General features: G+C 46.5%; 1 protein-coding gene across 2 annotated transcripts in view; it reads right to left on the bottom strand.

Annotated features, from left to right (window-relative positions):
- Positions 1-26,950, bottom strand: part of LOC147880912 (protein ORANGE, chloroplastic-like) — a 95,763-nt gene that overhangs the window by 7,172 nt on the left and 61,641 nt on the right. For both annotated transcript variants that reach the window (XM_087370076.1, XM_087370074.1), the window contains 3 exons: positions 21,545-21,631; positions 9,885-9,961; positions 9,354-9,481 (listed from right to left, as the gene is read on the bottom strand). In XM_087370076.1, the coding sequence (XP_087226202.1) occupies positions 9,354-9,481; positions 9,885-9,961; positions 21,545-21,631 (292 nt within the window). The remainder of the gene's footprint in view (positions 1-9,353; positions 9,482-9,884; positions 9,962-21,544; positions 21,632-26,950) is intronic.

The following is a 26,950-nucleotide window of genomic DNA, read 5'->3' on the forward strand; positions in this document are numbered from 1 at the left end:
CAGATTGAGCACATCACAGCTTGATAGGTTGGTCTATGTAAATGCCAACCTTCGTCTCTTGGAGCGGTTCAAAGACAAAGAAAGTACCAGTGGGGCTGAAGGGGCTGAAGTGCTACATTGGAAGGTGAAAGAGGTTGATCCTGAAGTTCTAAGAAAGCTTGAGCAAGGCTTGGCTCGAGGGGAGAATATTGATATATCATTCATCCAAACGCGCAGCGATGAGGATATAGCATATGATTTCCTTCGAGAGGATAAGGCACGCTTTCGACGCGTCACACGTTCGCAATCAAGGGTTATTGCACAAGCATCTACTAGTGCACCACCCTTGATTGCAAGCATTGGCACTTCATCTTCACCACACTGTTATAGACGCCGACGAGATCGTGGTCGTACCCTTGCTACTAGTGGTCATAGTAGTGATTCCTTTGAGGAGATGGTAGCAAGGGTAGAGGAGGAAGAGAGTTCCGATGGCACAGAATCCGTAGATGAAGATGCAGATAGTGATAGTGAACTTGGTAGAGAGAGTAGTGAGCACTGAGTAGTTTCAAATTATGATTTGTTATCACTCATGCTACTCATTTTTGGAACTTTGAAGTTTGAGCTTACAACTCGTCACTTTGGGAACTTATTATTTCATATGTCTATTTTGGGAACTTATATTTACTTGACATTTTGGAAAGTAATGACTCATATATCTAGATTCAAATTTCAATGAATCAATGATGTTCATATCTCTAGAGTCTAGATGCTAGAATCCAATGTCCAATGTCAATATGCTTTTAAGTTTTGACTCCATAAATATTAATTGGTCTAAATTTGAAACTTGAGAAAGGAGACTAAAATTCTGAATGTGTTTCTGTTTTGGATTACCTAGAGGCTAGACACTGGGTGTCTTGACTAAGGACTTGTCACTTGACACTTGTATTTCTCTTTGTTCACTCTAAACTTGAATATAACATGTCTTATCTGCCCCTATCCTTGTATTTATCAAGTATCATTTCGAAACCTATCCGTTTCGTCCGAAGATTCGAAACGAAACGAAACAAAACATGTCAAAACCTTGAAACAACAAAACGGACGAAACGTTTCTTGTGACTATGTTTGGGGGTAGTCCATGACTTGATCATCTATAATGGTATTCAGAGATGGCCTTGTCTAGAGGACTCACCTATTTCCCACATGGCATGGGTTTGCTTCAATATCCCGAAAGGGATTTGTGTTGTGCACCTTAATTTCTAAGAAGAGATTTTTTTTGTTGGTATTTGCTGCATTTTCTTTGGCAGTTATGGCCCAGAACAATCCCAATGAATGTTTGGAGTCCTCACCAGTTTGCTTCTATATCCCGGAAGGGATTTGTGTTGTGCACCTTAATTCCGAACAAGAGATTTTTTTTGTTGGTATTTGCTGCATTTTCTTTGGCAGTTATGGCCCAGAACAATCCCAATGAAGTGTTTGGAGTCCTCACACAGGAGGATAAGTTGGATGGTATCAACTACTCCCTATGGGGTTTTATGGTTTGCAATATCCTAGTTGGCAAACACTTATGGGACTATGTCCATGGGGATGAGCCACGGCCAGAGAATGTGTTGCCCCTGCCACTCCTCCTCAACACGGTGGAGGAAGGGGTAGAGGACAAGCTCAAGGTGTAGGATAAGTGAGGTGCAGCAACTGCTGCAGCCGTGGCTCCTACACAAGAACAGAAAAGGTGGGATTCACGTGATGCACTAGCACTTTCTGCTATCTCCCTTTCTGTCAAGAGGTTTATCATTCCGCACATTCGGTCATGAAAGACCTCGAAGGCAGCTTGGGATATTTTGTTCAGCCTGCAATGATGCTAGGGTCTCTTTCGTAAAGAGAGAGTTGACTCATACGCATATGGATGAGGGTGACTCTATGTCTGAGCACCTCACCAAACTTCATGATTTAAGAGAGCAATTGTTGAATATTAATGAGATTATTCCAGATTCAAAGATGGTCACTACCACTGTGAATGCTCTTCTAGATTCAGAGATGGTAACTACCACTCTGAATTCTCTTCCTGGGTCTTATCTTGGCTTTCACACCTCATTGAATTTGTCATTGAGGGGGGGCAATTGATAGGACTTGTGTAGCAGGAAGAACAATCCAGAAAGAACATGGCTTCACGAGTTGGTGAACATTTGATGCTTTCGAAATTCAAATCCAAAGGAAAGGGGCAGCATAAGCAGCATGCAAATCAGTCTTCACATCAGCATTAAGATGATTCTGGACAGCCTTCTCACAAGGCTAAGAATGATGCAGAGAAGCCCAACAAGAGAAAGGGTTTTTATCATTATTGCAAGAAGCAGGGTCACTACATAGGGGAATGCAAGACAATTGCCAAGGAAAAGAAAAAGGATTCCGGTATGGCTGTCATAGATTCAGCTCCTCATGCACATGATGTTGGTGATGCTTCAGCCAACTTGGTGGAAGAAGAGTATGACTTTCTGACTTGCAGCCCTGATTTTCAAGTGGTTGCTCCAAATATTACAACCACCTTTGAGGATGAATCTTATGCTTTTCTGACTTGCAGTTATGATCCTTCTAAAGATTCATGTGCTTTCAATGTCAATGAGACATTGAATAATTGGTACTTTGATAGTGGTGCCACCAAACATATCACTTCCCGGAAGTGTTTGTTTGATTCTCTGCATTCATCACCCGTTGGAAAAAGGGTATCTTGTGCAAATGATTCTTCTTATTCCGTTTGTGGCATTGATGAGATTGTACTTACAACCACAGATGGCACAAATTTCAAAATGTGACGGAAATTTGAGCGGCTACAGGTGACTATGGGGGTCTAGGATGATTCAGAGTAAGCCCTTAGTTCCACATGAGATAGAGTACATGCACAGTTCGCCATGACTCCCCTACAGACTGATGCCATCTTTCAAACAATGACTTTCATCCACAAAGTTTGGGACTTGCCTCAATGGAGATTACAAAGACTAGCCTTGGAGTCATCCAGACGACTACCAGAGAGTGGTGCAGACACATGGTATGCACTGATATCCACATGGATTACCAGGCACGATATCCAAATGGATAGGCTTCCCCCTTTTCAGTACAGTATGGACGCACCCCCTGAGTCGATCCCACGAGATGAGATCAACCATATCATACAGTTCTCTCCTTCAGCTCCATACGGCTTGGAGGGGGGGTAGGAGCTCCCCACCAAGTCCCAGTTCTACCGCGACCACTTCCTCAGAGATCGGAGGAAGGATTCATGATGCATCATCAGACCCCAATATCTCAAGGACACAAGAGTCTTGCATTCATTGAGGATTGCCATTGGATAGATGCGTGTTTCATCTCATCAGTGGACGATCAAGATGGGGAGAGTAGCAAGCATACCCAGGGAGGAGTGGATGTGTATGCTTTGCACACTAGGAGTGACTGAGACAAAGGAGCATTTCCTATGTGTCTGCCCAGCCTATTAAGAGATCAGGGGATGATACCATTACCTCTACCAGGAGGGGAGCGTCTTCGGTCCACTCTCGCGATTGATCCACGTTCAAGACCAAGCTTGCATTGGGCTATATCTACTTGAGATGCGCTGACACCGGGAGACCCTACTGCGACAGATTAGAGAGCAGCAAGAGGCGATCACGCCACAAGTCGGAGAGGCTGAGAGAGCACAACATCACGTCACAGACTTCTATGCATTTGAGTCAGCCCCAAGGCACATCGAGATGGAGGTGGAGGAGATAGCAGACATGTGGGCAGCCTGGATTACTAAGAGAGGGATGCAGAGACCACCTGCAGCACAGAGAGTGACCAGAGCACACTTTATTGAGGTCCATCCTATCACATCTTTCCTCAGGCGAGACCACCCAAGGCGAGGGGTTACTCTGAACAAAACCCAGCGGGTTCAAAGATCGATGAGACCACGTCCCCCTCCACCACTACAGCATGACACAGTCCGATAGATGCAGATCCGAGACATTTTCGCTGCTCCCAGACGAGCCACCACGGTGCCAGGCTTTGGCTTATGAGCCTGAGTCTCATATCTCAGCATGCTACAGCTCTCAGATAGTTGCCAGTCTCCGGGTTATATCTGATTTTGCTCGAGCTATTGAGTTTTGTAGAGTTATCAGTATATCAGCTTTTCAGCTTATCAGTTTTACAGTTTTTTCAGTTTATCAGTTTAGCAGTCTTAGCACTCAGCAAGATCCTTAGTGTGCCCTTTGCTCTAGCCCACTGAGGCTTGTATGAAATCATCCATTTGGTGTACTCTGTACCTTGTCCCATAGGCCCCCGAGGCCTTCCGCGGATCTTGTACTCGCAGTTTTAATGGTCAGTTCCACACTAGCTAAACTTTTTAGCACAGTGCTTGAGGCGAAAATCAGCAATTGGGCTGAAGAGGGCCATTGGCCAAGCAGGCTTCCGTAAAGAACATAGAACTACAGACCACCTGGTCACGGATGAGAGCAGGCTCAAAGGAGAAACTCTTCTATGTTGCTTTGTAGATTTCAACAGTCCCGAGAGGTGGCCTATGGAAAAGAATGCAAGACCTCGGAGTCCCTTTGGCACTAAGGGTAGACATCTCTCCCATATACGAGAAGGTATCATGCAAACTCGGGCAAGAACATGGACTGTCAACCGCCTTCCAAAGTAATATGGGGGTGAAACAAGGTTGTCCTCGTTCACCCACACTGTTTGAAATATGCATTGACAAGCCAAAAGAACTGATTAATGAATTTGCAGCAGAAGAAGGGATACAAGAGCCCAAGCTTGGGCTATGGACAACACTATTGCTCCTATATGCAAATGACGTGGTTCTTTTCGCTAATGACCCTGACTCCATGCATCAACTATTACAAGTACTACAGGCCTTTTGCACGAAAAGTGGGCTGCAAGTTAACACTGCCAAAAGCAAAATGATGGCAGTATGCACCACCTGACCTGAACATCCCCCGGTTATCAGCTTTGAGGGGCAGCCCATTGAATGAGGGGCAGCCCATTGAATATGTCGATACCTTTAAATATTTGGGAATTGACATAAGCCGATCACAGATGGTGGCAATGTGCACAAAGAAGGCTGGATACAGGTTGGGGGAAGTACTATCAATTTGAAAACGACTGTAGGCACACTGACACCTGGAGCTGGAAGATTCAGAATATGTTGTTTGATGCATATGTGGTTCAAACAGTGTTATATGGAGTAGAAGTATGGGGGGGCAGCATCTCTCTCTCCACATGGAATGAGATTGAAAAAATGCAGAAAGCTTTCCTACGAAGACATGTAGGAGTCAAGGCAACTACCCCTTATTCAGTCCTCTTATTGGAAACGGACAGGCGGCCAATTGAATTCCATGCACTAATCAGAGTGATGCAATACCTAGGTCCTAGTGGAAGTACAACAAATGCCAAAAGAAAGATTGACACACAGAGCATGGACTGCTAGTATGAAACTTCAGAAGAATCATAAAAGTAAGATCATCTGCACACAATGGGGAACAGATATAAGGAAATGGTTCAGCAGATGGAAAGTGGAATCATACCTGACTATGCCCCCTGAAAAGGTCAAGATGCAAGAATTCCAGTTGTCCCTACTATGCACTCTACAAACCCAATGGTTGACAGCAGAAAAGAGGACCAAGCTAGAATACTATCAAGATCAAATAAATCCTTTATGTTGGTCATATTTCATGACACTAGATGCCCCTGCTCAGCCATACATCAGTACTCCCATACCTCTTCTCTATCATAGGAATATTGCCAGATTCCGCACACGGTCACATACCTTGGCAATAGAGAAAGGAGCTTGGCTAAATCTGCCACGACATGTCAGAGTTTGCAGATTCTGTGATTCGCAGACAGTAGAGACAGAGGCACATATAGCCCTACACTGCCCCCGAAATATGCACACACCAGAGACGACTATCAACAGATACTGGCAGGCACCACTCAGATCTCGTCAGTTCTCTCCACTGCCTCTCCGGCAGCGTTGGGATCTTTTGTCACTTGTCTTTTTTTGTACCATCAAGAACTTGAAAATTCTTGACCCCTCCACAACGGAGGAGATTTTTGTACTGAGGATTAGGTCCCATGGGTCATTTTTTGCCCCTCGAGGACGATAATAAAATTCTACTTCTACTACTTCTCTCTCTCTCTTGATGTGGCTGAACTCAGAGAAAAGGGTCAAGTCATAGTGATGGGAGACCTTAATGCAAGAATTGGTCACCTACAGTTTCAGCCCATCACACATGATGAAATGGATAAAGAATCGGTCATAGAAGTGGACACCATGTGGCAGAGAACATCCGAGGATGACACCATCAACACACAAGGCAAAGCACTCAGAAGCATGATTAATGGGCTGCACATGCCAGTCTTGAATGGAATGCAATTATTCCCCAACACCCACAAGATGACATGTATCTCAGCTAACGGAGGACAGAGTGTGCTAGATTATGCCTTGGTACATGTGGACACTATACCTGTTATCAAAAGCTTCAACATAGGGATGAAATATCCGGAATCGGACCATCTCCCAATATGGTTGGATCTTGACATACACATGGAACATAGGGAGCAGAAATTTTCAGCACATTCAGGAGGTTTCAAAGTAGACCCAGACAAACACCAAGATTATGCAGACACTTTGGATGCAAAGCTGAGAACAATGACCACCCCTAGATGGACAGCCCTGCAGGAAGCAATACTTGCCTCAGCCACACAAACATTTGGACCAGCATCTACAAGAAAAAAGAAACAGGTCAAAGGGTTACCACACAAGAAATGGTCAAAGGGTTACCACACAAGAAATGGTATGACGAGGAATGTAAACAACTGCGCAAAGAGCTGAAATACATACTGGATGCAGACAGGCATAAACAATTGGAGAAGACATACAATGCCCTCACAAGGAAAAAGAAAAGAAAATATATTCTAGAAAGAGAGAAATCTGATTTGATTACTTTCATAAAAAATCCAAGAAAAGGCTGGAAACAAGTGAAAGGCAGACGGAAACAGGTAACAGGGGATATATCAGATGCAACCATGCTTGATTATGTTACCAAGTTGTACAATCATGCACATGCCACTGAAATGGGGAAGGAGGATCTGTCAGTCACATGTACTAGTCCTTTTACCTTTGAAGACATTGAAGCTGGACTAAAGAAGATGGCTAATGGCAAAGCCTCAGATCACATGAAGATACAAGCTGAATTTGTGAAATGGACAGGAGACCGAGCAAGAACATGGCTCTCACACATCCTAACACATGCTCTACACCATGGTTTTCCTCACGAATGGCAAGAAAATTGGGTCCAGCCTTTACACAAGGGTGGAGACAAAAATTCAGTCACAAATTACAGAACTATAATGGTCAGCTCTACATTGGCCAAGCTCTTCAGTACGGTGCTTGAAATGAAAATCAGCTCATGGGCAGAAGAGGCCCAGAAAAGGACCACTGGACAAGCAGGCTTTTGCAAGGAGCACACGACAGCCGACCACCTTATTACCTTGAGAGTCCTCATGGATGAGTGCAGATTGAGAGGACGCACTTTATTTTGTTGCTTTGTGGATTTCAAGAAAGCATTTGACTAGTTCCAAGAGGAGGACTATGGAAGAGAATGCAAGCAATAGGAGTCTCATTGGCCCTGAGAGTAGGCATCTCTCGTATCTATGAAAAGGTATTATGCCGACTCAAACAAGCACAGGGTATGTCAGATGTGTTTGAGAGTAATGTCAATTTATTGTACTACTACTTAGGATAACAACATCAAAAGCACCTGGCTATGGAAGATGGATAGGAATGCCTAGGTATGTAAAGCTTGCGTATACCATGGTTACCAAAAAGTTAGTTAGAAATTTTGTTTAAAGTCGCTTACAAACACCCTCCTTTCCTTTGGTCTTTCGCTTGTTTTAAAAAGAACTTTGTTTGTAAGATAGGATATATTCTAGTCTTATGAAGATATACTTCTCAGGATTGCCAGCTGATGAGCGTCTTTTAACTTTCTAGATTCATAGAATGGCATTGTCAAGTGTTACCTGGTAGCAGTCAATTTATTGTACTACTACTAAGGATAACAATATCAAATGCATGTGGCGATGGAAGACGGATAGCAATGCCAAGGTATGTAATGCTTGCGTATACCATGGTTACCAAAAAGTTAGTTAGAAAAAAGGAGACGTATCATGAAAATCCTGGGTCTGAAAATGTGTACTGTCAACGAGGGAAAAGAAGGTTGCCAATGACTTATTGAAAGATATCACTGTGCACTACTGTCAGCAGAAAAGGAAAAGGAAATATTTATTCCACATTTCTACTGCAGCAATTATCAACTTAGCTTCAAAATTGATTGGAGACTCCTGAAGCTGGAATTAGCAGGTGTCGTATCTATGTGAGCATCAGGGTGGTGTTGGAAGTTTATGTTTATGTAGTTTCAATTGGATTACTAGGTTTAGTAACCCAATTCGGATTGGCACTGACAAGGTCGCCCTCGCCAATATCCTGTGAAGACCTTGTGCCAGTCCTTTGTGTTAGCGATACAGATACTTTTCTCTTGTGACATACAACTTTTGGCATTGAGCCTCATGTCGAAATTCCCCTTTATCTGTTTTCATATTGCTCACTGGTGAATATTCTATCCGTATAGATGCTAGCTATGACCCATAGCCGCTTCCCTTTGGATGTCCTCAGTTGTTAGGTTTGAACTTTGAGTTGTCCATTGAGCTGGAAGATTGACCCCACAACAAGCATGAGAATTCCAGACACTTCTTTAGGACCATGGCTTTCAGAGGACAAGCCTCCATCAGAGGTTTGGTGGACCGTGGAAACCAGGAGTATAAACTCCATCCCCCTGGAGATGGGATGGACTACATTTCAGGCAGCGAGTTGGAGTCTGTAACAATGCAACAACCAGCTTGCCCAAGGTATTCAGCCAGTCTATGGCTCAGTGATCAGGTGGCCAAAGGGAATCATGTCACAAAGCCCTTATGGTGTGCCATGAGTCCGGTTTTGGGCACCTCGTTCATCTGAAGTTACTTGGTTCCAGAGTCACAATAAAGAACGTTGGTGTTGAGGCTTCCATTCTTCTCCAAAGAAGGGGCATATGGGCATCACAACATATGCATAGTCTTTCATGGAAAGGTATGTGGAAAGGTGTGGTCAAGAAGATAGAGAGAGAGAGAGAGAGATACCAGAATAGAGAAGTCCACACCCACCTGTAACTTTAAGATGCATTTTTTATAGATTTTTACAGCCATTTCTGGTATTTTCTTAGCAAGCATCATATCATTTAATTTCCAGCCTGTAATATACACAAATCTACAGAAGCATTCTGAATTCGAACCATGAAATATAGCTGTAACAACCTGCCTCATACCTGTACCATGGCAGTATTTGCATCTTTTGTGCTCCTGTTGCTTGACGTTATTTACTTCAACTACCATCAATGAGGAAATGACACCAACTGCACCACCTGAAAATGAGGCTACAATGGGATCTACTTCACTGTGCACCACATGAGAAGTCAGGTTTCCATTTAAGTAAATGGAGAAACAGAATCAGATCATGCAACTGCCACACATAATAAAGAACATCATTTGTGATTTAAAAAATGAAATGTTCAGTTTTCTAGAATGCAATTGTGGATGTAATACACATTTTTTTACAAAGATGAGAAGGTTTCTCTGTGACCATATGTAAGATAAAACAGTAGTAAAACATACAATACAGCATGACATGTTCTTAAGCGAAAAAGATTTCAAACACTGAAACTGTTCAGGGCACCAGTTACATTTACCTGTACTGGAAATCTTACACATGTTGTGTCATCCTGTTGGACTTAAAGGTCTGATTAATATTACCACTGAAGACTCACGAGTACATCAGCTTCAACAAGCTCGGACCATACCTGAGCTGAGGAGGCAAATGCATGCTTCTTATAAAGTCTTTATAGGAAGTGCCTCCTACTCCCAGCTTCAATTCCAGCTGCAGATTCCATGCATGGATGCAGTTAGACAAATAGAAAATTTCATCATAGCAAATATCTTTGTCCTTTTCTTGTCTTGATCACACATTTGCTTTAAATATGCAGAATGTGATAACTCGCAATTATAAACTCAAGCGGCTAATGCAGGGAACACTCATAGCGACACTAATTACCCTAAGAAAAGCCATGACTTTACATAGTGGAAGCCATGAATGTATAGAATTATCAATCCTGTACATGGCATCCATCCAAACCAACAGGAAAACATCTCATTGCAGTGGCAAATTTTCCCAGCAGTACACATCTTTTTACTCATTTGGATGGCATGTATCTGTTTCATCTACAACCTACGGAAACCTTGTGGCATGTTAGAAACATGGTGTGAGGGGGAGAGAGAGACAGAGACAGATAGTCTAGGGAGTGAAGAAGTGATACTCAAATGAAGACATAATGAAGGCTTTCATTCATTCATCAAGTATATCGACATAAGTGAAGTACAAGCCTTATATAGGCTACTCATTCACACACTTGCACCAAGTGCATATGGGATAAGTCCCATTGTGACACGTGGCACTCACACATGACTCACACAATTACTAGTACTAGATCTCCTAGTACTACACACCAACACATCACACCAACACACTCTTTGGCTATGATATCTCCAACATGGCACGCCCAATGTAGCCAATCGCATGGCATGCATGACATAAGAGAGAGGTGCAGCTCAAAGTCTTCTTGATACACAACAACTAAGACTTGGGGCAATGGTTTGATTCTACATCTGTAGAGTCAAGATCTGTTCGTGCATTCACAATGATATTCTACTGTTATGCTCTAGTCGAGATAGCATGACCTCGGATAGATCGGTGGGCATTTTCTCTTAGATGACCAACTTTTGTAATAGTTATCAGGGGGCATCTCTTTCCCTTTAGGATATATATTTCAAGTTTTCAGTTTGCAGTACTTTGTTCCTGTACAGGAAGGGATTTTGAAGTGCTGTACTTTTGGAGTTTTCGCATAAGAGAGAAAAAAAAAAAAAAAAAAAACTCCCTTTCAACAAATGGAAGCAAAAGGACAGAATTCAAGGGTGAATCCTAGCGAGTCTAGAGTACAGTCTGCACAACAGATGTCACATCACGCAGCACCTACATTGATTGGTAGGATTTCAATATTAGAGGATGCTTTACAGCAGATTATGAACCAGCAACTTCAAGTGAATGCTGGTCAAAATGAGATCAGGGAGATGGTGCAAGCTTTGTCGGCTAGACCGTCTAGGATTGATAAGGGCAAAGCTCTAGCTGAGCCAGAGCCCAGTGTACATTCCTTAGAGCGCGCAAGGGTCAAAGTGCCCAATATTGCTAATTATAGACCGGAGAAGTACGCTGGTCGGATGACCGAGCGCAGCTCTGATGTGATCGAGGTTTGGTTGCACAAGTGGGAAGAAGCCTTCGCCATTTGTGAGATTAAATCCGATCTAAAGAAAATCCGCGAGGCCACACACCTGTTTATTGAGGCAGCGGACAGATGGTGGATAAAGCAACAGAAGGATCAAGTTGCTCCAACCACCTGGGAAGGGTTCAAAACTGAATTCAAGAAACACTTTCTCCCACCTGATGAAGAATCCCGAGCTTGGGATGCTTATAGAAATCTTCGTCAGAGGAGCTTGTCAGTGGCAGAGTACACTGACAAATTCAGAGAATGTGTCATGAAGATAACAGACCCTCTCCCTATGTCGGTTCAGTTAAAAGACTATATCTATGGACTGAACGACAAGATCAAAATGGAAGTTCGGGCTAAATATGTGACTACATTAGATGAATCTATAGCAGTAGCCCTGAACTATGAGGATGCCAGAGGTAGATCTGGTGGATTTGTGCAGGCAGGGACTCAGTATGAGCACCCGAGAAAAGGGGGATTTCCGAGGAAATGGGTTTCAAAGACAAGTGTCTCGCAGCCAAGTGGCCAAACCAAGCAGGTGAAGCCGGTTGAGGGACCAGTAAAGACAAGTACCACCGTTGGGGTGAAAAGGAAAATAACTCCAATGGCAGCCCGGGCTTGGTCAAAGTCCTCGTTGACCCCTGAACAAAAAGAGAAAGCTAGGAAAGAAGGATTGTGCTTCGGCTGCCTTCAGCGACATCAGTGGAAGGATTGTCCACTGAATAAAGATCGTCGCACGGCTAATATGATAATATCTGAATGCGACGTAGAAATGCAGGAGAGTCCCAGTGCGGAACATATGCAGATGCAACTGGCGGGACCTTCTCAGAGGTTAGTACCTTGTTTGTTATGTGTATCTGTTGCTAAGTTAGTGACGAGTGCACCTGATAACATCCTATCTAAGCCCGCAGCAACGGGGTATACAGCCTTCAATGATACGGAGTTAATTAAAATGAAAGGGCAAGTGGCCAGTCATGATGTCATTGTGTTGTTTGACTCAGCGTCGACTCACAATGTGATTAACTCCAAGCTCGTGAAGAGGCTGAAACTAAAGACAAGTCCATCTGACTATGCGTATACAGTCAGAATGGCAGATGGAAGTTCAACTGAAGTATGGGACCAAAGGGTCACCCAGTTGGAGCTTCGGATTCAGGACTATGCTGAGAAGCTTGATTTTGAAATGACCAAGCTTGCTCATGCAGATATAGCCCTGGGAATGGCGTGGCATTCTAGGAAGAATCCAGCCATTGATTGGAAAAAGCACGTATATCAATTCAAGATGAATGATGTGCTTTATGTCTTGCGAGGTGAAAGAGATATACCTCAGGGACCGTTGGTTTCCGTGATGTAAATCAGAAAGGCTCAAGTCGAGTTTTTGTACCTTTGCACAGCATCGGTAGAGTCGGTGGATGAGTCTTCGACTAGCACTGATGTTACGCAAAGTGGTGAGATGGCCAAGCTGGCTAATCTTATAACAGAGGAGTTCTCTGAATGTTTTAGGGATGAACTACCTTATGGGTTACCTCCAAAGCGGAAAGTTCAGCATAAGATTGAACTGATCCCGGGGGCAGAACCTGTAAATAGACCTCCCTATAGAATGAGTTTTGCTGAAGAAGCGGAGGTGCGTAGACAACTGGAAGAATACCTCAAGTTGGGGCAGATTCAACCAAGTTTCTCACCTTTTGCTTCGCCAGTGATATTAAAGAGAAAAAAAGATGATACGTTTCGCCTCTGTATAGATTACAGAGCATTGAATAATATCACTGTTAAGCACAGGTATCCGATGGCTCGGATTGATGATTTGCTAGATGCATTAAATGGAGCCGTGATTTTCAGCAAGATAGATCTTAAGTGCAGCTATCATCAGATCCGGATTAGAGCCGAGGATGTGCATAAAACCGCTTTTAGAAGCAGGTTTGGTCATTATGAGTTTTTGGTAATGCCCTTCGGACTTACCAATGCTCCAGCGACCTTCGTCATGCTTATGAACGATTTACTACGTCCGTATATCGGAAAGTTCGTAGTACATTTTAATGACGATATCCTGATATTCAGTAAAAGTATTACTGAGCATCGCGAACACTTAAGAATAGTGTTCAGTACTTTGAGGAAAGCCAGTCTTTACGTGAATAAAAAGAAAACTATACTGTGTATGGTTAGGCTGTATGGTTAGGCTTGAGTATTTGGGGTTCATAATTACTCCACAGGGGGTAGAAATGGATCCGAAGAAAGTGGCTGCGATACTAACTTGGCCAATCCCTCAGAGTCTAACCGCGTGTTGCGATCATTCTTGGGATTTCTCCAGTTTTATAGAAGGCATATCAAAGGATATTCCGGAATAGTATCGCCATTGACTGATCTAACCTCAGATAAAGTACCTTTTGTTTGGGGACAGAATCAACAAGAAAGTTTTAATACCATAAAACAAGCTGTGGTCACAGGACCGGTGTTAAAAATAGTTGATCCCCAAAAACCGTTGTTCCTAGAAACCGATGCAAGTGGCATTGCGGTAGGAGCAGTTCTCCTTCAAGAGGGAAGGCCAGTAGCCTTTGAAAGCAAGAAGCTTTCTCCCTCTCAAAGGAATTGGCCAACTCATGAATTGGAGTTGTATGCTGTTATCCATGCTTTGAAAACATGGAGGCATTATCTGTATGGTTCAGAGTTTTATGTGGATGTAGATCATGATACTCTGAAACATTTTTGTAAACAACCTGACTTGAGGGGCCGCCAAGCTAGGTGGGCAGAGCTCATGCAGGAGTTTAATCTAACGATTCGGTACTGAAGAGGAAAAGACAATAAGGTAGCTGATGCGTTGTCTCGCATTATGCACAACCTGAGTTTCACGGTATTAGAGAGTGCTCTAATGACCGAGATAAGAGAAACTCAGAAAGTGGACGAGTTTGTCCAGAGCTTGTGGCCTAAAGCTCATGTGTTAAAACCCGGGGAAAATGAAAAGGATGACCTGGCATCCAGAAAAGGCCAAACTTATGCAAGATATACCATAAGGGATGGTATGCTAGTTAGAAATGGCAAGGTTGTAGTACCTGGTCAGAATGATCTCAGGCAGAGAGTCATTCGACAATGCCATGATAGCCCGTGTGCGGGACATCCAGGAGTCGAGAAGACATATGATCTCGTGAGGCGAGATTTCTTTTGGCCAAAGATGAAAAAGCATATTCATGAATATGTGACACGGTGTTTCTCGTGTCAGGTAAGTAAGGCCGAGCGGGTGAAGCCACCCGGACTTTTACAGCCCTTGGAAATACCACTAAGTAAGTGGGAGAGCATTTCCATGGATTTTATTGTAGGACTACCTGCAACACAAGGAGGGTATAATTCTATCCTTGTGGTGGTTGATCGTCTGACCAAGATGGCTCACTTCATTCCGACTAGAGAGTCTATTAGTACCCCGCAAGTAGCGGATTTGTTTATTAGACATATATTTCGTCTGCATGGATTGCCTAGATCCATAGTGTCAGACAGAGATGTCAGGTTTACCGGTCACTTTTGGACAGCGGTATTTGAGACACTAAGGACTGAGTTGGGAATGAGTAGTGGGGATCATCCTGAGACGGATGGTCAGACGGAGAGAGTCAACCAGACTTTAGAGGATATGCTGAGAGCATATGTGTCATTGAGGCAACATACATGGGACAAGTGGTTGCCATTGTTGGAGTTTGCCTACAATGATAGGAAACATTCATCTACTGGGTTCAGTCCGTTTGAACTGAACTATGGTTATAGACCACCCAATCCGACTATAGTTGGAGTACCTCAGAAAGTGCCTAGTGCCGCGAACTTTGTAGTTCAGATGCGGGAGATGCTAGCACTTGCGAGAGCTAATATCCGCTAGGCTATGGATAGAGCCAAGGTGTATGCGGATGAAAATCGGTCTATAAGAGTATTTGAAGAAGGAGAAAAAGTTTTTCTCAGAATTCCTTCGCACTCGAAGTCGTTGACTTCAGGAGAGTGTGCTAAGTTATCACCTCGATACTGTGGGCCGTGGTTAATTCTAAAGAGAATAGGCAGTGTAGCCTATAAATTAGAATTGCCACAGGGGTGTAAGGTGCACCCGGTTTTTCATGTTTCGCGCTTAAAGAAATTTTTGCATACAGGTGACTCACTAATCGAAGGTGTGGTTTTGTTTCAGGAGATAGAGGATATTGCAAGACGCAAACCAACAAGGATCCTGGACCGAGGAACAATGCAGATACGAAATCGGAAGATACCCACGGTGTTGGTTGCATGGCATGGTCAGCCTCTATCGGAAGCTACCTGGGAATCCGTATACCAGTTGCGGAGAGCGTTCCCAGATTTCATCATCGAGGACGCTGATGCTTGAAGAGGGAAGGAATGTTATGCTCTAGTTGAGATAGCATGACCTCGGATAGATCGGTGGGCATTTTCTCTTAGATGACCAACTTTTGTAATAGTTAATGTGTGTAATTAAATGGTCAAGAGAAGTAACTGCCAAGGTCCTAGGTGAGGGCGTAATGGCATTGACTAGGTAGTTCTAATAGGGCTAGGGCCTAGGTGCATCAAAATGTGCAAATTGCCAAGGGGCAATTGGTTTTGAATGAACTCCAAGAGAGGGGTAGAAAAGGATGCATCTAAGAAGGGGCCTAAAATGAAGACATGTGGCCAGGAACTATCTAGGGAGAATGTGGGTCTCAGGGATTAAAAAAAAAAGAAAAACAACGATGGATGGAACGATATGACGTATCAGGTCCCTGAGTTGGCTGGGAGGAAAAATAAAAGCCATGCCCGTGATCATTACCAGCATCATAATAAGAGAGTTACCTTTGAGGAACGACGAGTAACAAGAGACTGTTACATCTACTATGGATAATTTCCTACTGTTACGTGCTGTTGCTTGCAATAAAAAGTATGTATCATACAATTTGCATACAATTTGCAAACGAGAAAAAGGATGCCAACATGTATGTTGTCAAGTTCAACTACCCTAAGCAATGCAAACAAGATTCCAATGTCATATACTATCGCTTTTGCCCTGATAACCACCCTTTTTTCCCCCAACCCCCTTTCCTTCCCTCCCTTCTTCCTTTCCTTTCCTTTCTTTTCCTTTATCCCCTTTTAAACTCTTCTTTCCTTCATGTCCCTCCTACTCCTTCCAATTATCTGCTCTCTCCTTCTTCCCTCTTTCTTTAGGGACATAAAACTGTGAGAAATGGAAACGAGGTGCACAACGGTGGAGGAGAAACAACTCGTTGAACTGCTGCATTGAGAATGAGAAGAAAAAATGAAGTACACAGGTATAAAACCTAAAACCTAGAATGTAACCCTAACTAGGGGTTATTGACCCATAAACAGACACTAACTGAACTACTAACCCAAACGTCAAGATACACCCAATGATGGACTAGGTAGTGTAGGCAAGAAGCCCGTGATAGATCATTATCTCCTATCTGGGTGAGTGATCCATCATCCCCTCTTGGTACCTATCCGATGCATGACGAGCGCCCCCATCGGCCGTACCTTAGGTCTGAAAAATGGAAGAAATATAAGTGAGCGTGATCTGAGTGTGCCGCATCTCGATCTCGGGGTCCCTGGCTCTCTTGCTATCTGTGGCCGGGGGGCAACATGCTCCGACTGGAAGAACTCTGTGATCATACTCTGGGATGGACCAAGTAAGGCCCCCCGCTCCTGTCTCCGTGATCTGATGAGACGCTCCCTATGTAGGACCGCCTCGTGAATGAAAGCGACCAAGCATCTCTGGTATGGGTATGAAAGGATTTTGGAGAGGCCCTCGAATGCATCTCGAATAGGCAGTGGTATCATCCATGGATCTCATAGTAGACTCGGCAACGAAAGAGGAAGTGATCCTTTGATTCCAACTGTCCAATGGCAATCTTGAGTGAGTGTGGTAGGTGAATCCGGGTGTACCCTGGTGGGATACTAAGACCCTCCTCAGAAATGTGCAAGCAATGGTCCCAATAGAAAGTGAGCTTCACACGCACCTTGGTGTAGAAAGCAGGGCCACGTCTACATATAAACCAAACAAGGAGGAGTTTGATTATTTTTTCACATGAGTTCGATCTTAGGCTCTATGGACTCTGTGGAAAGACATGAATCATCGAGTCTTTAGAGAGCCTACTTCTTCCATGTACTACTATTTCCGGATGTCACTCAGGCAATCCTTTTATGATTTCTTGTCTGTTTATCAGTTAGATTACACTCTCTATTGTCTTACAATGAAATTTTCTGATCTTGTATTTGCTGGTCTAAATTTTGGGGACAGCCTCTTGTAATAAAAAATACATGGATTTCACCCAAAAAAAGAGAGGTGTGTGGATCTATGTACGGTGATGTCGATGAGGCACTTTCTGTGCCAACAAATCTTGAATGTGTGTAGCTATAAGAGATTCTCCCAGATGATCGGGTTGAACTCATTGCCTCGAAACGGGACAAACAAGGCATCAATGTTACTGAAAGGGTGGCAACCTGTCTATGTGGAAACCCAGTCTCTCAAAACATATGTGTATGCATACTAGCATCTCTGATCACCCTGAGCTACCAATGCCATAGAAGATGCTAATGCCAACCAAGGTAGCCTGCGTCGCCCTATAGTACCGGAGCCATATGCTCGCTTGCGGTATAGATAAGTGATAGTTTGAAATGCCACATCTAGATACAATGGAGAAGCCCCGAACTCAACCTGAATGATCTGATGAAGAACAGATGGCTTGCCGCGGATCATCGGTGACAACAAGAGAACTTGCAAGCTCTCCACTGGACTCCACTCTGTATCGGATAGATCTGGCCCCCAGCAACTGCTACCGTACATGCTTGTAAGGCATATCCTCTACTCAGACGGCTTGCATCGTCGACCTCATCGTGAAGATAGGTCTAGCGAATAGGATCCCCAAGTAAGTGTATGATGAGACAATCTCGACTGGTGCCCCGTCAACATGAATTGCTCTTTGTGTACAACTGCCCTGGAGGTGTTGAAGATCATATAGTGTTGAGGGTCCATGTGCGTGGAAACCAAGACAAACTGCTTCATTGAATAGCTTTGCTAGGATAAGGGCTAGGATATCAATGCCGTATGCAACAGACTCCAAGTATAAACTCTCATGATCCTTCGTTCAGCAATTGTGAAGCTTGATGATCGCGTCTTTGGCACCCTCTTAGTGAATAGATTGCAAGAAGTCGGTCGTAGTGTGTGTGAAAGATCAGGAGTTGGCTGGTTGGGGATGTCATATAATGTGCATGCATAGTCGTGCCATACCTGAGTATCTGTGAGTGGTGAGGGGGACCGCCATTCACGAAACCGTTGCCAAAAGTCTTTGGAGTTTTTACTAAACAGGATGTTCAGTAATTCATCCTCATTTCGGCAAATGAAGTTTCGATTCTTATGGCGATACTGGCATAACCTGTCCGGTTCGCTCGATAGGCCATGTTTGGACTCAAATAAGAGTTGTCAGTGAAGAGCCTTACACTCGTCATCGTACCAGCTATTACATGGCATGGATCCTAGAGGTGGTGGACAGTTAGAAAGATTGGCACTCACCACTACCATAGCAAGGTTGTCTTTTATTTAGTCTTTGTGTTGGCTCTGGTACTAACTGCTCAGTACTGAGTCTAGTAATAGTCACCGGCATCTCAGCTAGCTCTTATTCCCCTTCAATGTCTTCAATGAAGTTACTCAAAAAGACTCAAAGAGCTCTTTTTACTTAGCAATTTGCTTGGCTTTCAACTTCTATTTGATATCTGCAACGACTTGGAAAATATCAATCTTACCCACAAGTAGAATTTGTAACTCCATTAATCATGTCGGGAAGTAAAACAAAATCCTTCAAAAATATAGTACTGGCACCTAACGTGCTCCCGTCCTCGCATTGAAGTCCCCAACTAGGAGAACATCTCCACGGCTCAAAAAATTCATGATATCCTGGTGGAGAGAAGTGTACGGTGATGTCTCAGCCTCCTCCCGCACTGCTCTGGCGAAATGTGATGTCTTTGGTGGAAAGTAGCAGATCACTATGACGAGATCTCGGCTAGTCGTGAGTCATAATTAGATCCAACGGAACCTAGAGTGGGTCTCTCCTCTCCACTGAGATCTCCCCAATGAGAGACAATGTATAAAGAATTGCCAATCCTCTTGAGCCACGTACTCCACCTATCTCCCTCGTCTCCTCCCTATATGCTGACTCTTGACTGTATCCACTGACCACCGGTAGAGGGCGCTTTGGGCTCTAATGTGCCTTTGTGTAGAAGACTATGTCTTGTCCTGTGTAGGACTACAAGCAATTCCGAGGCACTGACCAAAGGGTACCATTACAGTTCCAAATGGGGCAAGCGAGGGTCTCAGTATCCCGCCCCTTATATGGGAGGACGGTCAAGTGATAGGTGGGGTCCGATAATGAGACGTCCATCCTGCACTACTGCCCACTTCCCCTCCTTGCGAGCCGCATTCCGCAGCTGCAAGAGAGCATGTCTCTCCTCTATCTGCAAAGGAGTCATGTCCTCATCCATAGATATAGTGGGGTGATCCCGTTGGGCCGATCTACGACGCAGGGCTTCCAAACGTGCCTGAGTGTCTTTGAAGCATATAACAAGAGGCTGCTCTCTGTTGGGGTCTCTCCCCACTCGCCATGCTCCCACAATAGCATGATCAGGAGCCCCTAGTGTGGTCACCACAAAGGTGGTCGTGTCGTCCATCGGTGAGATCTCTGTCCGAGGAATCCCTTGGACTCTGATGTTGAGAACCTTCGTGGCCCTCTATTGTTGCTCCAAAAGGGTAGCCGAAGCGGTTGCCTACGCAAGTTTCGCTTCACTACATCCACCCATTTGGAAGTCTTTGCTATGGCTGACTGCATGGAGGCTATAGGGGCCTCCACTGCTGCTGTAGGTGTGCCCCTTGAGGCCATGCTCAAAGAAGAAACCTCCTTCTTGAGCTCTAGGATGTCATGTCTGAGCTCCTGGATGTGGCTGGCCTGCTGCTAAATAACAAGCACCTGCACGAATGTTGTACACCTCTACGAGAAGAGAATCCCGGAGATCTGGTGGGTCCTCCAATGGGTAGCCCGGGCCTGTCAGAAGCTTGGACCAGAAGAGAGCTGGTACAAAGGTAGGGGGGGTGGGGCTGGATGGTGGGTGGTGATCGAGAGAAGTGAGCAAAAAGAGGGGATACTAGTGATGAGGGTACTCTAGTAGAATACTGGAAAGAGGGTTGGCTAAGGGGGAGGGGTGAGAGGGAAGACAAAGAGTACTGTAGGTGGTGAAACTGGTGTAATAACTGTAGGCGATGTGGATGTCATATTTCAAGTAGAAGACCCCGTTGTGGCTGTCGAAGTCGATGTTAAGGACCCCGAAGTAGATGTCGATGATGATGATGATGATGATTAGGATGATGGCACCACGGAGATGGATACTGTAGCATTCTCAGTTATTGCTTTGCTGTCCACACCTAGACCACTCCTGTTGACACGTATGTTGACGTCCTCTAGAGGCAGTTGCTTTGGAATCTTGTCCTCTTTCTTGTTTCTCCCCTTATCCTTTTCTTTGTCATTCTCCCATTCTCCTTTCCCCATTTAAAGTCCAACCTGCACTACTTAATACACCCGCAAATGGACTTAACAGTGTCAACATCAAAAACACACACATGCCAGGTTTCACCTGACTGTCTGAAAATCAAAAGCATGATGGATGATTCTACAAATGCCAATCAGTGCCTAGCTGAAACTGCTATGCCAAATCTTGCTTGAGTGGACTTGAACGCAGCTATAAATGAGGGAAAAACGTGAGCTCAGGCAAGTCCTGAAGCTTTTTCCATTGTATCAAGCAGGTACTTTAATGACACACTAGGCCAGAAAAAAGCAAGGATTTTACATCGTATCAAATAGATATTTTAATGACACATTAGGCCAGAACAAAGTCCGGACTCACACCAAATACTCTGTTGAGAATGCTACCTTACCTAAGCCCCATGAACATCTGGTCCAGCAGATTAAAGACAGCATAGCAAAACATATTACTACTGATAGTATTCATATGTCACATGCACATATGCAAGAGGCAAATTATGAAAATTTTGGAATGCAAACAAGGTACTTTTCTTCACTCCAGCAGCTATTCTATTACCACAAAGCTGACGATTCTGAGAAAGCAAAGGGGCATACCATAGGTGCCAAGAGGCCACCAAAGAGGATTATTCCAGCTACAAGCCCACAGCAGAAGAGATAGTATTGCTTAAGAGTTGTTGATGTCTATATAGAGAAAATAATCAATATATCAAATTCCTTTATTGTATACAGCTGTGTCTTAGGGAAATAATCATATTTAAGTTTTCTTGAATCTATCTTTTGCTCACATCAACGGTTGCCTTTTGTTTAAAAACAGGACATCAACAAAGAAAAAAAACTTTTAGAGAGAGCATGTAGATACCAGCACTTTCCAGCTTAGATGTACTACAAGCAATGACTTCTTTGCTACATAAAACAAACTAAGAATTTGAACCATGTATGAGATTGAACCAGTCCCTCTTTCATAAAGAAATGCTGGGGAATCGTGTAAATTATCAGGCTAACCAGAGAAATCACCAATGTCGTCCGATTTGTGAACAACAAAATTTCTAAATTTGTACAATTTGGTTTTCGAATTGGCTGGCCATAGATTTGAAACTCACAAGCTGCATTAAAAGGATCCTTTCTAAGAAATCTCAAGTTTCAAGCAATTTCCTACCGCGTCATTTGACTGAGCAGCAATCATCTCGGGTTCAGGAGGTGGCCAATGACTTTGCTCTTACATCAGTCTACGGCAGAGTTATTGGACATTCCCCCTCCAGATTAGCCATCAGGGACTGGCTCCAGTCCACTCTCATGTTAGAGGACGGCCATATTGTGGAGGCGGCCCTTATGGGAAGGGGCATCTTCTGGCTCAAACTCTCCAGTGCGAAAGCTGCGAGCAACCTGATTGCTGGCTCCCCCACGTCAGTGGACGGAAAGATTATCATGATAGTCCCGTGGTACCGTGGATTCAGCGCAGCAGATTTTGATGCTCGGTTCCGTATACCTCGCCATCCAGTGACGTTGGTTTTTCCTGGTCTTGCTGCTGAGCTGCGGCCGATTGTTAGGGACCTTGGTTCCCACTTGGGCTGGGTTATGCACGATACCTTCGCCGATGCGGTGACTACGGCAGGAGCCCCCCGAGTCCGTGTGGCTGTGGCGGATCCTGCGACTCTCCCGACAGTGATCGAGATCGTGACAGGTGCCGGCAGCATCACCCAGAGCATGGTAGTCACCGGACAGCCAGGACAGTGTCTGAGGTGTCACGGCTTTGGACACCTGGCGGCTGCCTGCCCACGCTTCGCCAGCTCTTCTCGGCCCTCCCCGCCTCCCCCCGCTCCGCCCCCTCCTCCCCCCTCCGGACAGCCACGCCAGGAGGAGCAAAGGCAGCCGGAGCCTGGACCAGAGTTAGCTGGCGGCTGGACTGAGGTTAGAAGAAAAAAGGGAAAGAACAAGAAGATTTCTAATAAAGGCAAGGAGGCAGAGGTTACCCCGCCTGTAGCTGCACCCCAGAGACCCGATAGGCAGCCGCCCCAGGGACTTGGGAGAGCATCTTCCTCGACGATAGCGCACCCTCCACAGCCTCAGGTCCCCCTCTCTCCCTCTCCCCTGCCTCCCCCCTTCCAGCCCCAGCCCATCCCCCAACGGCACCCCTTGTCTCCCGACCCGCAGCTTCAGCCCCCGCGTCCTCGTCAGTCTTCTTCCCCTCCTTTTCAGCCCCAGTTCCAGTTGCAGCCCCATCCCTCCCCCCCCGCCTCTTTCAGTTCTCCCGCAGAGCTAGCTGCTCCGTCGGTCCCCCAACCGAGGGCAGTTCCCGCTCCCCCTCCTCCTCCTCCTCCTCCGCCAGCCGCCCCTGAGGAGTCTGAGCTGCCTATTCCCCAGCCTCCTCCCCCTCCCCCTCCCCCTCCGCTGATAGGACACCCGGAGTCTCCACCACCACCGGAGCAGGCTTCTCCGTCCGCTAGCCCCTCAGTGGCAGACTCTGATGGGCCTCAGCCTCAGGAGAGAGAGCTCCCCCGCGACTTTTACAGATCTGGCCCCTGGGACTACTTGGATGTGGCCGACCTCGGGACCTTCCCTGCTTGCCTCGACATCAGTATCTTCCCGCTCCGCAAAGGGGCGGATGGGAAGATAGCCGCCTTGGCCCCTAGGGATGGCCCTAGCTTTGCTTTCACGTTCCTCAGTGACGGCACCGAGACCTGGACAGACGACTCGGTTTGGGAGGCTCTCAGGGAGCAGACGCATGCTCAGATTTGTTCCTAGATAGGCCCGTCCGGTGGGCAGCTTCTCGAGACTCAGTGGTCCGAGGGTGACGTGCGCCTGCGGTGGCGTTGCGCCGCCAAACGATTCAGACTGATTGTGATCCTCAGGCCCCCCCTGTCTTGGCCCCTCCCCCAAGATGTCAGAGCCTGGACGCCTCAGAAACTCCGTGCCTTCTACGGGATGTCCACCTCAGAGATCTCGAGCTGGCTCGAGAAAGCCTTCGTTCATGGTACCAAAGGCCTCTCGCCTTTGCTGAAGGTGTTGAAGGACGGGCAGGACGACCCCGCCTCCCCCTCCAAACCTTCCCATAAGCGCCAGCGCCTCTCCTCCGAAATGTCAGCTTCTTCTTCGACCTCGACCGCGAGCAGACAGTTGTTCGCTGCCTCCCAGTCCTCACCATGAGCCTACACCTCGTATCCTGGAATGTGAACGGGTTTCACTCTTCTGGCACCCGTGGTCCCAGGAAGCTCATTTTGAGACAGGAACTTCAGCCAGCAGTGATAGGACGTGTGGATGTACTTCTGCTACAGGAACACAAGCTTTCGGCGGCTCACTCCCGTAGATGTGGGAAATTCCTCACTGGTCGCTCTAACACTTATTGGGAGCCCTCGATCGACGCACTGGGGAGGAGTGGTGGTGTTTGTACTTCCGTGGGAGAGCAGCTAGCCCAGGGAGTTTTCGATCATGGCACGTTGATTCCAGGTCGTGCCCTTTGAGTAGGCCTGGAATTAGAGGGCTCCAGAGTTGGAATCCTCAACATTTATGCCCCCACATATCTCCGTTGTAGAGCCACCTTCTGGAGGACACTTACAGGGATTCTCCCAGACATGGATTCCTGGATTGTTGGAGGTGACTTCAACAATTTGGAGACCTTGGAGGACCAGCAGGGCAGAGGACCGGAGTTTACAGGTATGGCTCAGGCAGAGCAGTCCGCTTGGGACTCTTTTATCTTTGCGACAAGAGGAAGGGACTGTTGGCGAGACCCGTCCTTCCGGCGTTGGCACGGGAGCTTGGACTTCTCGTGGGGTTTCCGCAGGGAAGGAGGCAGACTCCTGGAGAGGCTGGATAGATTCTATGTTAGTGATTGGGCCATCAGCAGAGGCGGTCAGGCCGGAATAGTTCCAGGGACGACACTCTGACCATGCGCCGGTGCTCTTATCATTAGATTCGGCAGCTCAGACCCTTCCCCCCTGCTCATGCCGGATTCCCGATTCCATTTTCTCGAGGGAGGACGTGCGCAGCAGTATTTGCGATCTTTGGGATAGAGACTGGGGCGAGTGCGAGGACTTGGTTGATTCGGTGGCGCAGGCGTTGCAGGAGTCCAGCCAAATCTGCCAGCTCGCAGCCCTACAGGTTCGACAGGAGTGGTGGGGTAGAGAGAGAGCCCTTCGGAGAGACCTCGCCTCCATTCAGCGGCTCCAGCAGGCATCCCCGGGCTCGGAGGAGCTTCGGATCCAGGCCCTTCGAGCCAGAGCCCTTCTGGAGGAGACACTCCAGCGTCGCTCGGAGTTTTCCTATCACGCCTCTCTCTCCTTCTGGGCTTGGAAGGGTGACCGGATGTGCAGGGAGTTCTTCAGGACACATGGCCATAGAGCTGCAGGTGATCAGCTTCGGAGTCTCAGGACAGCGACGGGACACATCGTCACGGATCCAGGAGAGGTCTTGGGATTGGCCACCGACTTCTACAGGACCCTTTTTCAGCAGGAGCCACTTGCTCCTCGCACTCGTCGTGCCCGCGAGGAGGTGTGGAGACACACTCCTTCCTTGGTCCAGCCTAGCATGCAGGCGACGCTGTTGGCACCGTTTACCACGGATGAGATGCTGGAGGCCTTGATGGCCATCGCTGGATAGAAATGCCCAGGTGAGGATGGGCTATCCCGGGCATTCTTCACCTCCTTCTGGGACTAGATCCATCAGCCCCTCTTAGCAGCTCTTCAGAGGATTTTCAGCAGCGGTTATATGCCAGAGAGCCTCTCCTCGGGTTTGATTTGCCTCATCCCGAAGGGAGGAGATAGACAGGAGATCCGTCAGTGGCGCCCGATCACTCTCCTTACCACTGCCTACAAAATCCTAGCCAAGATGATCAGCGCCAGAGTTCGGCCTCTACTTCCAGACCTCATTCACGACACTCAGAGAGGCTTTGTTCAGGATCGCAGTATCCTGGACAATGTCTTCACATTTTCAGAGGCGGCAGAGTGGGCTCAGCACAGCGGATCACAACTTGCCATCCTACTTCTCGACTTTGAGAAGGCCTACGATCGGGTGGACTGGTTCTTTCTGGAGGGGACTCTGGAGCGGCTAGGTTTCCCAGCAGGTTGGATTCAGGGTATTTCAACTTTGTACAGGACAGCCTCTAGCAGAGTCATCATTGGAGGCAGGATGGGAGAGCGTTTTAGCTTGGAGAGATCAGTGCGTCAGGGCTGCCCCCTTGCCCCTTACCTGTCTCTCTTCTTCGCAGAGGCTATGACTTACTATCTCCGAGCGAGGTCTACAGGGATCAGGGGTGTTCGCCTTCCCCTCCGGGAGGACACGGAGCTCTTGGACTCGGAGTACGCGGATGACACAGCCCTGTATGTCCAGGACGATGAGTTGATGCTGGAGAGGGTGAGGTTGGCCCTGGAGGTCTTCTGTTCGGCTGCTGGTGCGAAAATCAACTGGAACAAATCAGTTGGTTTCCTCACAGACCCCGGGGCGCGTTCTCAGTGGGGGAGGTTTTTGGGTTTCAGGTGGATCCCGCGGGGACAGACAGCTAGATACTTGGGTTTTCAGGTCGGCCTGGACATCACGCCAGCTCAGCAGTTTCTCCCGGTGCTAGATTCCATCCGACGGAAGCTGGCTTTCTGGAGCACTGCTAAGCTTTCCCTTGCAGGTCGTGCCTTGGTACTCAACCAAGTCCTCCTTGCCACGGCTTGGTATGTGGCTTCCTGTTGGTGTTTCTCGAGATCCAGTGTGGCACAGCTTAGGAGGCTGGTTCGGAACTTCCTTTGGTCCGGGGAGGATGGCCTCAGAGATACCAGAGCCAGGGTTGCTTGGCAGACAGTTATTCTTCCGCAAGCTGAGGGAGGCCTGGGAGTCATCGATCCAGAGCTGCAGAGTCAGGCCTTGCTAGGCAAGCTAGTCATCCGCGGTTTGACCCCGGGGGGGCAGACGTGGAAGATGCTACTTCAGCAGGGGGTCGGTTCTTGTGTCCCGCGACGAGGTGGAGAGTGGCTCCCGTCCCTCAGGTGGATCTTCACTTCCGCCCCACTTACTCAGCCC

This window comes from Dipteris shenzhenensis, chromosome 31 (assembly GCF_047967505.1).
Source record: "Dipteris shenzhenensis isolate YYH24624 ecotype China chromosome 31, Dip_SZ_1.0, whole genome shotgun sequence".
In the NCBI taxonomy this organism is placed as follows: Eukaryota; Viridiplantae; Streptophyta; class Polypodiopsida; order Gleicheniales; family Dipteridaceae; genus Dipteris; species Dipteris shenzhenensis.